The sequence below is a fragment of the Erythrolamprus reginae genome, chromosome 5 (genome assembly GCF_031021105.1).
Source record: "Erythrolamprus reginae isolate rEryReg1 chromosome 5, rEryReg1.hap1, whole genome shotgun sequence".
Taxonomy (NCBI): Eukaryota; Metazoa; Chordata; class Lepidosauria; order Squamata; family Dipsadidae; genus Erythrolamprus; species Erythrolamprus reginae.
Window position 1 is genome coordinate 46,089,316 of NC_091954.1, and position 17,809 is coordinate 46,107,124.

Consider the following 17,809-nt stretch of genomic DNA (forward strand, 5'->3'; position numbering starts at 1 on the left):
CATTGGTAGCTGCTGTGTTGAATAGCAGGCAACTGAAGCTTTGAATTGCTTGTGAAGGACTATTTTTTGTGTTTTGCTGGATATGAAAGATGTGAGGGTTGCAATAGGTGAATCAACGAAAGGAATGTTTGTTTGTTCTTGTCGGAGATAATAATTCCATTATATTCGAGAAGATAATTCCTGTATCTGTCTATAACACTGTTTGATTTTGATTGGAGTGCCCATTCTATCCTCCATATTTTTCTGAACAAATTTTGAAAAAAAACCTGTCAAGATTTTCATTGTTCTTTTAAAAAAAACGTTCTAGGCACCAGTGGAAGAAAAGACAAGCTCTTCCTCTCTGTTGCCTGTTGTGCATATCAGCTAGAAGTAGCATAAACTATTTTGAATAGAAGAAAAAAGAAGATATCAGATGTCTCTTGTATTTGGGAATCTCTAGCTCCTGTTAAAAAGTTCTATTTCTTCAAAAATTCCCAGATTGGGTAAAAAAGAAAGGACATTATGTTTTAATCTAATTTACTGTTTGTTGATGTTTAACTATTAGCTTCTATCTATCTATAGGTTTACCCAATTGTACAGGTGAGGAAGTGATCTCTTTCAACTATTGTACATAGTATGGCACATCAAATCATGAGAGAGATTGACAAATAATAAATCGTATAGCAATTTAAGTCCTTTTAAAACATATTTAAAGATTTTTTTTTGTCTTACCATGTTGTGTGAAAAGATCACTGTGAACTATTTCAATCAAACAGTACAACTTCTGAATTGTGAGACGACCCATTGGAACATTTAGTATAAAATCTGTAAACAGTTTGCTAGCCAAACAAGAAAGAATAAGACATTTATTTATTTTTATTTAGAAATATTGGAACATAAGTTTAAAAATCCAATATATTTGAAAAGGTAATAAGTCCTCGGAGAGGGGCGGCATACAAATCCAATAAATAAATAAAGAATAAAGAATTCTGATTTAGCTGTATTAACTCCTTATACATTTTTAAGACGTATGTAAAACCATCAAATTTATTTCTTACTTCTGAGCATTAATTTAATCTGAAAAATAAATATCTTGGTTTTTCCCCTAACTACCTTTTTCATGAAATGTTTGTGCTTTTTTCATGCCTGTGTGTGTTAAAAATAATCCGAGAAATATGTTCTGTATAACCTTTACAAGTATTCAATTCACTCCTTCAGGAATTAACTATCTGCAACTAATCATCAACAGATAATTGAATTGAAACTCTGCTATGTAATTAATACATGCCTCCTCTATAGTTTAATGCAAAGGTTGTCTGTAGAAGGTAGCAGTCAGATAATTATTTTTGCTCTTTGAAGTGTCCAAGTGCATTGGGAACAGAAGAATGCAGATATTTCAAATTCACATTTTTATTTAATCATTTATTTATCTGACCACTTGAAACCACCGGATTCTAAGCACCTTACAGAATTTATGCAATAAACTCAGACTACAAAATTAGAATAAAATTGATTAAAATAATGACTGGCAATAAAAGGCTAGAAATACTGAATTACAGAAAAATATCACTGCTGTACAAAATTAATGCTCCAGAAAAGGGTTGCTTTAATTGCTTTTGGAGGACCAAAACAATGGGAGTGTTATATGTTTTGGAAAGCAAGCAGTCCAGAGGAGGGAAGCTGCTACAGCGAAACATAAAGGTATCTAAGAAAGCTGGTTCATAAATATATATCATTATGTAACTGCATGCACATTCACATATTTACTTTGAGGAAGACTCACTGAGTTCACTAAACCCCCCTCTCAACTATCTATTTAGCTGTGAAATGTACAGACCCTGCCATGCCGATCTACAAAATAATTATAAAAACAAAGCAAAAATAAAGAATTATGTCATCAAAAGAGAAAGTCCAAAAAGATAATAACAAATTTTCACTTAAGGGGTAAGAAATAGGCTTAATCCTTTAAACTCCAGAAGGCAATTGCAAAATATGGGAACATGGGTATGAAATGCCATTAATAAAATTACAGCCTAGCAAATGTTTTCAACACAATCCTAAACTTAAATAAAGCACCAACTCAAAGAGAATTATTATTAAGTAGGAAAAAAGTAATCTTAGCATATACTTAATATAGATGTCATATACGTACCTAAGTTCTTTGGGATCAAAAACAAGCTTTACATCATTCACAATTGTTGGCAAGTATTTTAGAGCAGCTCCCTAAAAATAAGCAGAATAATTTATATAAAGAATAATTAAATCATACAGTTGAATTCCTTAAAGCACTCCTTGCCACTGCTTCTCTGATACCCTTTCCAATACAGTGATCCCCCGGGTATTGCGTTCCCGATCATTGCGAAACGGCTATATGGCGATTTTTGAACCCGGAAGTAAAAACACCATCTGCGCATGCGCGCCCTTTTTCCTATGGGCACGCATGCGTAGATGGCGCCGGGCAGATCAGCTGCTGGGCGGCTTCCCTGGGTCTTCCCCCTCTTGTTGGCGGGAGGGCGAGCAGCGGGCATCAGCGAGGAGTTTCCCCACCGCCCATGCAAACTCCTCGCTGCCGCTCGCCCGCCCTTCGCCCGCCCACGCCGTTCATTCTCGCCGCTTCCCAGCTGAGTCCTGAAGCGAATTGGCTTCAGGACTCAGCTGGGAAGCGTTGCGAGCGAGGGGCGCGAGCGAACGGCTTCTCCGCCGCCTGCCTGCCCGCGCGCCCGCCGCTCGCCCACCCTTCGCCCGCCCACGCCGTTCATTCTCGCCGCTTCCCAGCTGAGTCCTGAAGCGAAGCGGCGGGCGTGCGGGCAGGCAGGCGGCGGAGAAGCCGTTCGCTCACGCCCCTCGCTCGCGCCGCTTCCCAGCTGAGTCCCCTTCCCAGGAACCCCAATCTTCGGCTCCTCGCTAGCGCTGCAGAAGTAAAAACACCATCTGCGCATGCGCAGATGGTGTTTTTACTTCCGCAGCGCTACTTCGTGAAAAACCGATCATTGCGGGGGGTCCTGGAACGGAACCCTCGCAATGATCGGGGGATCACTGTAATGTTATTTAGCTTTCCAACAGCTTTGGGCAATTGCTTTCTTTGCTACTTCATATGTTACTCTCTGGACTTTAAAGAATGAGGCTACCATGTGGAAAACTTCCTGATTCACAATCCTCTTTCACATTCCTCCATTGTCATTTTAGCCTTTTCTATTTGTTTCAATTTCCACTACTGATGTTCTTTATTCCTACTTTATCTCCAATTGTGAACCACCGTTCTGCAGTTATCCCCTTTCAATTTATCAAATAAAACCTTCACCATAGCAATTTTAGGATAGAGCTTTGTTTTCTTCCACTTTAATAGTTGATTATATATTTAGTTCCTATGCATTTATTTCTATCTTTATTTATTTATTTATTTATTTATTTATTTATTTCTATCAGAAGATTTTTTTTAAAAAAGCATAGGTAATATTGTAGAGTTTCAATATATTTTATGTAATGCTTAGACACAATTGTCTTCCAATAAATGTTAGCAGCTTTTGTACAATTTTCCTATCAGAATTACAATTATGTAATTCTGTTATTTTGTACCAAGTGCACAAGGCAGAATTTTACACAATGAAATAATTCACTATTATTTTTTAAACATGCTACCATGAAGAAATAGATGACTTATCTATTCTGGATAAAAATTTATAATTTTCTAAGATGTCATATTCTTCATTTTATAAAGACTTATTTATTTAATTTATCTATTTAATTTATATTTATATTTAATTTATAACAAACATGACCTTCATGATGCAACCGTTTGAAGGAAAGAGAAGGACAAAGTCTAATAACATCAATAAAATCTTACAATTAAAATATCTTTTAAAAATAAAGGAAATAATTTTATATCATATTATTTTTCAAGATATAGATTCAGTCAAACAAATTTTATTTCTTCCTGTAACATTACATGAGGTACCCAAAACTCTGAGGAGCTCAACTTTTTTCTGTTTGCCACTGCCTGCATTATTTTAATTTACCTACAGTTTTAATAATATAAGTACATTGCGCTCAATTTTTCTTCCTTGACCCTTTGCTTTAAGGATTTTGTTCACATGAGAATATGAATAAAACCAGATTTTAACTCAGAACCAAGGCAAGTTCTATTTGCAGCTTGAGAATAAGTTAATCAGGCCCCAAGTTTGTTATCTATTATCCATCAAATTTATAACTGTCTTTGTGACTAAAATATAGTTATGTCTGATGATTAATATGAAGTACTTTGGGGTAAAGTTCAGGGTACATTATTCAGTGTAATTATTTTAATTAAACCATTAGCATATCTTTACATAAGATAAGAGCTATCAATGATACAAAATAAGCTTTTTTGAATAATGCATGAAGTAATTTTTAATTTACATATTTCTTGAGATGATGCCTATCACACTGATTTCAGTTAGCAAAGTATGAAGTAAAAATTCAAACAACCATAAACATAGCCATTCTTTCTCAGAATAGAATGGAACTAATTCCATAACTTACTTACTTATTGGAATTTCTCAAACAAAAACGAGAATAAGAATAAAAGAATAAAAATACAATGACAGGCACATTAGTACACTTATGCACAGCCCCTCTACTGACACCTAAATATGTTCTGCACAATTAAACACATCTAGAATTACCATGTTTCTCCAAAAAGACGATTCAGCGCGAAAAGAAGCCCTATCATGTTTTCAAGCACGTCAATCAAATTAAGACCCACCCATAAAATTACCCCTAATTAAGACCCTGCCCACCCCAGGGTTCAGCTAAAATATGAGCTAGGGTGAGGATGGGGGTGGTAGAGCCGCCCTGCTTACCAGGCCTCACACACCTGCCCCACCTCCTTCTGCGGCCACTTGCTGTCACTTGCATGCATTGCCCTGGCCTGGCAGGTATCTGAAGACAAAATGGAGGCTGGGGTGATGTATGTGAGTAGCATTTTAAATGATCCATTTTTCATATATAAACAAAAAGTGGGAGAAAGGGAAATAAAAAGAGAAAAACCTAAACAATATCCATGAAATTCTTTCCAATTAGAAAGCTTTTTCTAATTTACAAATTCTGGAAGCTACTTTATCAATACTGTATTATCTTGCTGTTGGACATTATATTCATTAATATTAGTGATAGCTTAGAGATAAATGTTCCTGCAAAATTCATTTTGAATTTTGAAAACATGAATACTCTAAGAATAATTGTAAAGTTCTGAGATAAAACAAACGCCTCTTAATTTGAAATAAATGTTTCAAAATTATGTGAACTAGCAAAAAAAAAAAGGTTTCTTTTTCCCTTTGAGAATTCCTATAATTTTATTAGGGGGAAAAATGACACTGTGTATTTTTAAAAAGGCACCTGAGCTTTGGATAGATACAGTATTTCTCTAACAATATAAAATTGTTGTTTTAATGTAACCTGCATATTCTAATATTCTATTCTGAAACTGATTCCTATCAGTGTTATAAAGTAATTTGCCTTTCAGTTTAGTTTTGATAAATTAATGATTAGTATATTTGTTAATAATTAGCATTTATGCTAATTATGTTGGTGTGTTTTTATAAAGTTCTACTACAGCATGTCTTCAGTGGATTTGAAATAAATAGCACTCACTTTTATAAAATAAATTAATGATGACAATACAGACAGATGACTAATGTCTCAAATTATAATTAAAATATTTAATTATCTGAATTATGGCTTAGTTTAAAAAGTAAAAGGAATAGAGAGACTCTAGAATAATTTAAATTATAAAGCTGATTAACCTTATACAAGGTCAAAGCTAAGTCTTATGAAAGCCAAATAGCAAATGCGACCTCTACTCTATTTGCAAGCTATAGCCGAAATGAGATCCTGAATGATTAGTGGCCTCATTGCTATGTTAGCGATTCCCAGATGCTAATATACATAAAAAGAGAGAATATTAATTTCAGGCAATAGTTATGAGATATCAATGGAGTATCAGGAACGATTACCAACAATTAAACAGTTTGTTAACTTCTTAAATTAACATTATGGATTAAAATTATCAATTAACATACTTGCACATCACTGAGCCAAGGTTCATATCCCTGTTCCCATCCCAGCAAGAACAACATAATTTAATCAGCCTAATGACAATACACATTTTCATAATCTCATACCAATACAGAACAAAAAGCTAATCCTTCATTACACTTAGGTAGCATATTAAAAATTACCAAATTTCTATTCTACATGAACTGTTCACACTTGTTAGATATCAGTCTCCCATACTACAATTACTACTGTCTTGTGATTTCATCTAAACAGGAATATGAACTTGGATGTTCTAACTGCCTCTTAGTGTCTGTAATTGACCCACTGTTAGTTTGGTACTGTCAACAGAGCCATCTGACCTTCCTCACAAAACATAACTTATTAGATTTGTATGCCGCCCCTCTCCGCAGACTCGGAGCGGATGCAACTAAATAGTCACTGAAATAAATGAGAAATGTGTTTCTTATAATAACACTGCTTCTGAACTGTGTCATTTTCATTAAGGGATAATTAACTTTATGGTGGCTGAATCTCCTGTCATACCATAGAAAAAAATATATAGCAAATATATAGCCATTACTTAACAGAAGTAAATAAATAAATAAATAAATTTTACTTTTTCATTATATATCTTCTCCCTCACATGCTTACGTAATATGAGGGTAGGGTATTCTATCTAGATTTAATACATTTAATATTTATAAATTAAATACTATATTGCAGAATATGAAAGGACTATTTTCTAGACTGATATGAATTAATAGAATTGTAATTGTATATACTGTAATATGTATGTGTCTGTGTGTGTGTATACACACACACTACATAACTTGTAGATAGTTGTCAGCTATGAATAAATTAACTGCCTTGAAATGGCCCTGGGTTGGGCCTAGAGGCAAAAAGGAGCTGTGACGTTCCTTCAATATACCAGGGGGATCCAACATAAAAAAAACATATAGCCCCTCCCTGGTACAGAGCTGAAAGGATCAGATCTGGTGGCCTAGAGGTTAATTCTCTGCCTTACAAGGCAGAAGCTGCCGGATGAGGCCAGAGCTGCTGATGAGGCCAGAACAAGACCGAAATGGTGCCATCCTAGTCTCCTTTAATTTTAAAAATTCAGCAAAAACATGTGAGATATATGTGTGTGTGTGTGTGTGAAGGAACAATAAACGCAAATAGAAAAAATCCTGTTCTCGGCTCGCTTTGCTATTTTATACTATCATCCAATTCCCATAACCCCACTCTTTTCAAAATTATTAAGTATAGTCTCAGCCGGTATCCATTTGCTTTGCCTTCAGTTTCTATATGATTTTGTTTTGATGTTTTCTTTGTGTAGACAATACAGGGCTTAAGAAGGTATAATTAACTCACTTGAGTTCATACAAAGCAATAGCATAACTGTGCCACAGCAATATTGTCAATTCAGAAAGAAACATTAATTCACATAGACAAATTTCCTACTTGCATACTAGAGCATAAATTTCAGCAACAAATACATCAGCAGAAAAAGTTTCATTACAAATTTCAGGCTACTGAAAATTCTCTGGACACATTTTGAACTTAATTGTTCAAATAAAGTAAAATATAAAATTTCCTGTAAACTGAATATTTTTAATAGATAAAATAAAAAGGCTCTTTTATTTCCAAAACATACCTTTACTGTAACAGTTTGATCGGAGGCACTGTTCATCATTTCATTAATAGATTTAAAGAGTTGAAGCAAGGATTCCCTAAAGTCAGCTTCCCCTTTATTCTCATACAATCTGAGAAAACAAATAAAACCAAACTATTTAAAAAGAGTACAATTAAAATAAATTAACAAGTACTCCTCCTTTCTCTTAGAGCCCTCCTTTACCATCCTTAATTCTGACTACAGTGAATTACACTGACATATAAACCTTTCTCTAGGATGTCACATGGTTCCCCTACAACTATTGTATGGAAGCTACAACAGTGATGTGTTTGAGAAAAGGCTTAAGGATCTTGGCTTGAGGAGTCAGTGGAGCTCCCCATACATCTTTTACAAGCATTACTTGTCTTCTGAATAAATTTTATATGTAACGTCACAACACTTCATTTTTAAAGAGCATCACACATTGCCAAAGAGAAAATCAGGACACAGTTTTTATGTATACTCCCCTTTAAAACATATAATAATTATCTACTGTTTGTATTAACATCTAGTCCAAAATTGTACTGGATGCAGCTATTAGCTTTTTTTGTTCATAATTACTTTTTAAAGTGTTGGACATAAAGTAGTATGAACTACTCTGTTCCATACTCTGTTATAGAGTATGGGAATTATTGTTACTTAACAAATCATTCTCATCCATTCCAAATAACTTCTAGATCTCATCCAGTATATCATATAAACTACCATGAAACAGGTTTAAATCAGTGGTTCTCAATCTGGGAGTCGGGACCCCTTTGGAGGTCAAACGACTGTTCCATAGGGGTCGCCTAAGGCAGCGTTTCCCAACCGGTGTGCCGCGGCACACTAGTGTGCCGCGAGACATCGTCAGGTGTGCCGCGGCGAGAGGCGGCGGAGGAGAGTGGGCGGATCGGGCGGGCAATGGGGCAGGGCGGAGAAGCCAGGGGCGCGTTTGGCCGGAGGCACCTACTGCCGCACCTCCCTGCCCCTGCCTCCCCACGGTGCCTCCGGCCAAACGCGCCCCTGGCTTCTCCGCCCTGCCCCATTGCCCGCCGGATCCGCCCACTCTCCTCCGCCGCCGCCTCCTGCCTTGGGGCGAGCAATCCGGGAGTCCGGGACTGTGTGGCTTTGCGCCATGAAGAGAAAACGGCCGACTTTTCCCTGCTGCCGTTTTCTCTTCATGGCGCAAAGCCACACAGTCCCAGACTCCCGGATCGCTCGCTTCTCCGGTCAGCAAAGCCATCTGCCCAGGAAAGCGCCGCGCTGGCCGGAGAAGCGAGCGATCCGGGAGTCCGGGACTATGTGGCTTTGCGCCATGAAGAGAAAACGGCAGCAGGGAAAAGTCGGCCGTTTTCTCTTCATGGCGCAAAGCCACACAGTCCCGGACTCCCGGATCGCTCGCTTCTCCGGCCAGCGCGGCGCTTTCCTGGGCAGATGGCTTTGCTGACCGGAGAAGCGAGCGATCCGGGAGTCCGGGACTGTGTGGCTTTGCGCCATGAAGAGAAAACGGCCGGCTTTTCCCTGCTGCCGTTTTCTCTTCATGGCGCAAAGCCACACAGTCCCGGACTCCCGGATCGCTTGCTTCTCCGGTCAGCAAAACCATCTGGCCAGGAAAGCGCCGCGCTGGCCGGAGAAGCAAGCGATCCGGGAGTCCGGGACTGTGTGGCTTTCGGCCGGGCTAACGGGAGGCGGTGTGAGGCCGGGCGCTGGGGACGTCTGGGAGGGCGAGGAGGCTGATGGCTGCTGCGCACTCCACTCTCTCTCCGGCTCTCTCTCGCTCTTTCTTTTTCTCTCTGTTGCTGGCGTGGTGAAAGAGAGAGAAAGAGAGAGAGAGAAAAAGAAGGGGAGAGAGAATGAGAGAAAGAAAGCAAGAGAAAGAGAGGGAAAGAAAGCAAGAGAGAGAGAGAAAGAAAGGGGGGAAGGAGGGAGAGGGAAAGACATAGAGGGAGGGAAGGAGGGAGAGAGAAAGAGAGCAAAAAAGAGAGGAAGAAAGAAAGAGGGATGGAGAGAAAGAAGGGAAGGAAGGAAGAGAGAGAAAGAGGGAGGGAGAAATAGAGTGAAATGGAGGAAGAGATTTTTTTTTTGTCCAAACTTTTCTTTAGCCCCCCCGCCCCCCCCTTCAGTGTTCCCCAGAATTTTGAAAACATGAATAATGTGCCGCGGCTCAAAAAAGGTTGGGAAACACTGGCCTAAGGCCATGGGAAAAGACAAATTTCCTATGGTGTTAGGAACTAAAGGCTCTATTTTGGCGCCTTGGAACATATTTTTACAATCCGACCAATCAGGTGTTTACAGTGCGGGTGTCCCTCTGACCTTCCTGCCAATCAGCTTTAAGCTGTTGGGAGCATTGGTGCTAGATTTATGATTGGGGGTCACCACAACAAGAGGAACTGTATTAAGGGATCGGGGCATTAGAAAGGTAGAGAACCACTGGTTTAAATGGTCCAAAAATTGTCAAAAATCAGCCTATTATTTTTAATAGAAACATGGTAATGATAAACATTAGAGACCTGAAACTGAAATATCTCCCTTTACCCCCACAAAAAAACATGAACTTAGAGAACTGAAATAAACAGCCAAATGAAGGCTAATTTAGATATGAATCAGAACGAAAATCCCGCTGCCGATTCTGAAATTTTTGAATAGATATGTTTTGACAAGAAAATATATTTACCGATAAATCTTTATATATCTCATCTGTAAATCTGCTTTTAAAAAATCACATCTGTCTTATTAGTATTGTTCCTCTTTAGTAAGTGGTATTGTTATACAAATTATTATTATTATATAATAATTAAAAATATCAGATAATAATTACCAAAACCAGGGTAGCATAACTATTTTTTTTTACATTTTTTAAAATTCCACTTCCATTATTTTTATTAATGACTCAAGGTAACAAACGTATTTAATTAACCTGTTTTGTCCTATTTTCTCTCAAAAACCCTGTGAGATTAATTGGGCTGAGAGAAAGTAACTGCCCAAAGTTACCAAACCATTTTTTATGCCTAAGGCAAAACTAGAACTCATAGTTTCCTTCATTCCAGATTGGTGCATTAAGTAAAATTAAATTGCAACAATACTGTATTGGTACATTGCTGGCTAGAATGCTTAATTTTTGAAAATTTTGTCTAGTAATTCAAACAAGATGCACACAGTCTTGCTAAACAAGCAGTACAACATATTGAGTTAACAATTATTTATTTAGAATATGCCATACAGTGTCAGGTAAATCTATAAATGCTAGACGCAATGCAGTTTTCACAGCTTAACAGTTAACAATTAGTCAGCAAGAAAATAATTGACCAACATCCAATGCTAAACATTCAGTGTTCTTTTCATCTACAACTAATGAAACTGGCAATGATTACTGTCCATCTCAAAATAATACTTAAATTATTTAATATAAAACCATCACTATAAAAACTGAAGTATTTTGAAGGATGCATTATAGACAAAGATGTTATAATACTTACTGGTTGAACAAAATTCTTGATCGCACAATAAATTTAAAAATATATTCTAAAGATCTCATAGCTTTGAATAGTTGATCAGTGATACCAGCATTGTCCACATAAGTCCTTAAAACTTTTGTCAGTTTTCTGAGAAAAAGAAAAATATAAATCTCACATACAATGAGATGTACTAGCATACAGCATAATAATGATTTGTGCTCAGAGAACTTTCACAGAGAATAAAATAAAATAAAGAAGAAAAAGAGAACTCAAGTTATGCTAAAATAATACAGGCAGTATAAAAAAATCTTTTTAAAAAGAGAAACTGAAAGAAAATGTAAAAAGGAAAATGTTCAATGGAGAATCAAAAGTCTAGAGATGCCTTCATTTTGTGGATCAACGCTAAAGAAAATTGCACAAAGCTGCATCTATTTTGCACACAAATGTCTAAGCACTTGTAAGTTAAATTTCTCCATGACACATACTGTATTTTTTTTACATTTTGACAAGTCAGTAAATGTAGTATAAAGACCTGTTTTCATCGTTTTCTGTTTTCTGTGAAGACATTTCTAGATATAATACAAATTGTTTTAAAATATTCTTCTTTATTCAGGTTTTCTACACAAAGGCTTTAGAACAGTGATGGCGAACCTTTCAGCACCAAGTGCCCAAAACGAATGCATGTGCATGTGCGCATGCCGTAGCACCAGAAACCCAAAGACCAGCTGCCCAGGGAGCACATGCTGTTCTGGGGGCATTTTGGGCTGTTTTCAGGCTGTTTTGGGGCCCTTTTTGCACTATTTTTGGGTTGTTTTCAAGCTGCTTTCGGTGCTCTGGCATTTGGGAAGATCAGCATGCAAACGGAAAACCAGCTGGCAACAGGGCCTGTACCCACAGAGAGGACTTCATGTGCCACCTCTAGCATCCGTGCCATAGGTTCGCCATCACAGCTTTAGAATAATGCAACAAATATTTATGTGTAATCAAATGAAGTATATTTCTGTATCAGTCCATACTCATACCGAGTTTGTTTAAAAATAAAATGGCACAAATAGCTTCATAGGAAGAAGATTATGACCTCACCATTTAGCAATAGGCTGCCAATCTCTATTGCAGTTGGTAAGTGAGAACTATCTGTATCTCATTTTCCTAGACTAGGGATATAGTTTGCTACTGATCTTCACATACTTTCTTGAAATATATCTTTACAGTTCTCTACAGTTGTCATAGGCCAAAATTCATGTGCTGACTCTGAACTTTAATTTGAAGAACTGGTCAAGGAAATCTTACAGAATCTCAGGAGACACAAAGCCAACAATCACCACAGGCTGATCAAATGCAGGTATCACTTGAACAACAGGAGGAATCGGGTGATGATGACAGCAGGTCTCCCAGCACCCATGCCAAGCAAGCAAAGCAAAGATATTCAATGAGGCTTCTTGCCAAGCAAGGGAATAAATAGCTTGTTTAGAGGTAAGAAGGTAAATCTCTTGAGTTCCACAGCAACTATGTGTAACCGTAACCAGGAACAGCTGGTAAGTGCAATTCAAGATTATTCTTATAATATGCAAAAGCCTAGACAATTCAAATACAGGATTCATCACAAACCACTTTCACCCTCAACATGTGGTTGATTGCTAAGATCAGAGGAGGTTCAGCGGCATGTAATACAGTAGTAATTCTAGTAATTCATGGAAAGCCTTTCATTTGATCATACCTGCAATCTATCATACCTACCTATATGAATTTCTTAGCTATGAACTCAAAAGTATCTTTCAGATAAGAAGCCCAGAATAAATTTTTTGAAAAGATTTTATTTCTCAGATCACTTAAATGATCCAGAAAGTAAGACTGTAGTCTAAGAGGCATTCAGAATAGTAAGTTCAACAACAAACTGGCCTAGTCAACCTACAAAACAATATAAGTATGTATGATTATGACTTTTTCTACCTCCTATGTAAATAACTAATTTTCAGCCATGACATAGTTATTTAACTACTTACGTATAAGCCAAAGTAGCACTGAAATGTTTCTTAATGTAGGTTTCTAAAACAGGATTGAAATGCTGGAACTTCCGGTCAGCAATTAGTCCAATGATAAAAACCTGTTCAATCGGAAAGGGTATTCATTATCTTAAAGTACAATGTTTCAAATATTTACATTTTTAGTGAGAAAATGAGAAGAGAGTTCCATGTAAAAAACATAATTTGTTGATAGGATTTCACTTCCATATATTAAATTTAAGGGGTAGAGATTAAGGTACAATTTTGAATACATAAAAGCTAAGAGTAACAATGAGGCTTTACCAGTTGTCTTCAAATACAGAATAGGTTGCTGAAACATTGACCTATGAAGGTCATCTGTAATTGCCAACACAACAGAATTATTGTTATTTGAAAATCCATGGCATTTGACTTAGTCTGTCTCTTGATATCTAAGGAAATTTATCTATTTGGACATTTTTTTCCCTCACTAAGCTTACTTTTGTTTTAGGACCTGGAATGGATTAGTGCACAGGAATAACTTGACAAATTTATTATATTGATATTTTGGGTAATGATCTACTGTTTTGGAAGCCATAATGTAGGTTTCTAAAACAGGATTGAAATGCTGGAGCCATTGTTTCAACTCCTACCCTCAAAACGTCGCTACAGAGCACTGCACACCAAGACAACTAGACACAAGAACAGTTTTTTCCCGAACGCCATCACTCTACTAAACAAATAATTCCCTCAACACTGTCAGACTTTCTACTAAATCTGCACTTCTATTCTACTAGTTTTTCTCATCATTCCTATCACCCATTTCCTCCCATGTTGACTGTATGACTGTAACTTGTTGCGTATATCCTAAGATTTTTATTAATATTGCTTCTTCATTGCTTATTTGACCCCTATGACAATCATTAAGTGTTGTGCCACATGATTCTTGACAAATGTATATTTTATTTTATGTACGTTGAGAGCATATGCACCAAGACAAATTCCTTGTGTGTCCAATCACACTTGGCCAATAAAATTCTATTCTATTCTATTCTATTCTATTCTATTCTATTCTATTCTATAACAAGCCTTTCCTCTATAGGCAATACTGGTTGGGTTCATAGTTCTATCTAATTCATAGTTTGTTGAGTAAGTCCTTGTGCGATAAAACTATGCCATAATCCATAATTTAACATTCAAAGTAGTTGGTTTTGCATACCATCTAAACCCAAGCCAGACATATGATGGCTTGCCATGCTGTTATCAATCCTTCCATCAAGGAATCGAAATGAAATAATCACAGTAAAAGTTGTGATTTTAAAACTATATTTTTAATATAGCTATAAATGTACCAGAGGCTTTTCGGTCTTGCTGAAACTTGCTGTTCTTTCCCCAAGTAATGATAATTCACGTAAGTGCCCAAAGGCAGTATGTCAGGGACCTTAAGTAGCATACACTAAAGAGTCAATGTTTATGGATTTGTCAGCCTGTTACTATTTATTTTATTTAGGTGAAAGTTTTTACAAAACTTGTGTGTTTAAGATTACTTATATGGTATAAAGTCCAAAACAATATTTCATGTTGTCAATTCATGTTCAAAAAGTCCTTGGAAAATAGTATGACTGCACTGGCGGAGAAAACTTGAGATTCATAGAGGTTTCACTGCTTACATAAGACAAATATTAAATGAAATAAATCACTATAAAGCAATATATGTCTGTATGTTTGTATCTATATACATGATGTATAATATATATATATATATATTACCAAAGCATCAAACACCAATGTGTCAAATGTTTCACTTTCTGAATTCTCCATCATAATGTTAAACAATGCATCCAGTGTATCTTGAAGGAACTGAAAAAAAATAGTATGGTCAATATTACAACCGATATTCAAAAAGTGAACTTTATCTAAAAAGCTACTGGCTCAACCGTGGTGGCTATATTATTTTTTACAGTGGAAAATAAAACAAAAAATGCTTTATTCACAATCCCAAGAAAGTATGTACCATATTTTTTGGACTATAAAATACACCGGAGTATAAGATGCACCTTAGCTTTTGGGGAGAAAAATAAGAAAAAAGCTGATTGGTGGATAAATCAGCCTCCTGGAATACCCCCAAACAGCTGTTCCCAGAGTTTGTTGGTTGTGAGTTTGTTTGGTTGTGAGTTCTGCGCCTTGCTTTTCAAACCTCTGAAATCTCCTTCAGAGGTTTTTTTCAGCCCCTAAAACCTCTGTTTCACAGGATTTTTCCTCAGCTTTTGAAACTTCTTCAGAGGATTTTTTTTTCAGCTTCTGAAACCTCCGTTTCAGAAGATTTTTACCCAGCCCAGAAAATTTTTACCCAGCCATTTCAGAGGATATTTTCAGCCGCTGAAAGTTCTGTTTGAGAGGCTGGGCGGGGTTACATTTGGTATATAAGATGCACTCAAATTTTCACCCTCTTTTAGAGGGGAAAAGGTCTGTCTTATAGTCTGAAAAATACAGTATGTGGATACATTTTATGTTCATTTGTAGAGAAATGTAACTAAACAAAATCATAGTCAAAGGAAATTGAAATTAGTGATTAACTCAGGCCATATATCATCGGCCTCCAAGGTGTTTCTAGGACATTGTAGTTTTCTTGAATATCGGACTTTTGGCTGTTTTTGAGGAAACCAAGTCCTGACAGTGTAGATTTTGAAATTCTTTATAACAATGTCTATCACTGGGATGGAATGTAGACCATATATGCTGCAAATGAGTATATGTAAAATCCTTTGGGATTTAGGCGGCATAGAAATACAATCAATCAGTCAATACTGCATTCTGCGTACTTGATATCTGTTCAGATTTCATTTTTAAAGATAAAAAGTATTCTGGATTAATGACATAGCAACAGGCATTCATATCTAATATGTATGATTTGTTATATTATATTCCTAATAGTATCTTATGTTCCTCAAGTATCTTTATTTGAGGAATTTTTATAATATCAAATGTGGTATTGGCAACATTCCACCAAGGATTCAATAACTTACATCACAATAGCAGGGTTTGCAAGTGTGAGAAGGCAACACAATTCAGAGAAGGTATGAGGGGGTGCACAAGAGCTGTGGCACAGGTCGGGGAGGATGGGTATGAGGGACTGATATGAGCATCATAAACTTCAACTGGTTGCAGTTGAAGTTCCATATCAATAATCTTTGTCGATCGCCCCCACCAAGCAAAAATATTTCTTACTTTAACAACTTCCCCTCCATCAACTTTCATCAGTTGCCTTAAATTCTGTTGCAATATATTTGTGTTAGATCGCCACTTCAAAAGTCCCAGTAAGTCCACTAAAAAGGAGGGAGAAAAGTTGGATTATCCTATCATGCATAAAATATAACCGCAGAAAAAGACTGGAACAATTTCTATCAGATGCAATTTTACATATGTTAATCAAAATCTAATCTTACAGAAAGGGGTACAATATTTTCCCATGCCATCCCATAAATTTGTTGCAGAATGTTAAGGGAACTCTCCAAAATACATTTTCAGCATGTTATCATTGGTAAGGATAAGTAATTTTGGTCCAAAAGATTTCTTGTAAAGAATCAGATGTAGCCCAAGGACTAATAAGTCTAGTTATCAGATTTTACATGTATATACACATACTGTATATGAATACAGAAATCATCTATATCATCCATTGCTTCTGGAACAGGAGAAAGTAGGCCATTTCACGTGTTGATTTTGAATTTTTGCATCCAATGACATGGTAATCAAATAAATAAATGAGATACATTTAAATAAAGACAATTCATAATATATGATTTACTTCCTTTACTTTGTTCCAGACAAACTAAAGACAATCTTAAAAACAATTTTAGCACACAGTATAAAACATCAAAAATAAAGAAATACTTCTTTAAAATCAATATGATTTTGCCTACATATAAAAGCAATATCACAACGGAGTTATTATCAGCTTTAGTATGCTGAGGGAAATTATAAAGTTATAATTTAATTATACGGAGAGGGGCAGCATAAAAGTCCAATTAATAATAATAATAATTTGCATTTCCTACAAATTATTCTGGAGATGAAATAAAAATTAAATTAAATGTAGATATAGATAGCAGATACTAAGATCAGTTCCAAAGAAGATGTTCCAATATGAAATTCCTTCCACCTTCCATTACTCAAGTATTCAATTTGTCCAGGTAATAACATTATACAGTGGTACCTCTACTTACGAACTTAATTTGTTTCGTGACCAAGTTCTTAAATAGAAAAGTTTGTAAGAAGAAGCAATTTTTCCTATAGGAATAAATGTAAAAGCAGATAATGAGTGTGATTGGGGAAACCACAGGGAGGGTGGAGGCCCTGTTTCCTTCCAGGAGATTCCTAGAGGCCCCACAGAGGCTTCTCCCTGCCTTTTCTGGTTACAGTTTCAGAGGCTTGGGATTGCAAGTGGAAAATGGTTCTTGAGAAGAGGCAAAAAAATCTTGAACACCTGGTTCTTATCTAGAAAAGTTTGTAAGTAGAGGTGTTCTTAGGTAGAGGTACCACTGTAAATACATTTCTAAATACATGTTATATTGAACAACTTAAAAACATTCCCTAATTTATTAAAATAATTTTAATGGATTTTCCCCCAGATTTTGATATTTATATGATGTCATTTCAAATAAGAAACGCAACAAGATTTATTTTATTCCACCTTCTTTATTCATTAT

The 17,809-nt window shown here is 36.3% G+C and overlaps 1 protein-coding gene across 4 annotated transcripts in view; it reads right to left on the reverse strand.

The window, feature by feature from the left end:
- The window catches only part of DOCK1 (dedicator of cytokinesis 1), a 466,948-nt gene that overhangs the window by 331,711 nt on the left and 117,428 nt on the right, over positions 1-17,809 (reverse strand). For all 4 annotated transcript variants that reach the window (XM_070752482.1, XM_070752481.1, XM_070752480.1 and 1 more), the window contains exons 19-25: positions 16,329-16,426; positions 14,871-14,960; positions 13,122-13,222; positions 11,140-11,265; positions 7,667-7,775; positions 2,132-2,202; positions 712-818 (exon numbers count right to left, since the gene is read on the reverse strand). In XM_070752482.1, coding sequence (XP_070608583.1) covers positions 712-818; positions 2,132-2,202; positions 7,667-7,775; positions 11,140-11,265; positions 13,122-13,222; positions 14,871-14,960; positions 16,329-16,426 — 702 coding nt within the window. The remainder of the gene's footprint in view (positions 1-711; positions 819-2,131; positions 2,203-7,666; positions 7,776-11,139; positions 11,266-13,121; positions 13,223-14,870; positions 14,961-16,328; positions 16,427-17,809) is intronic.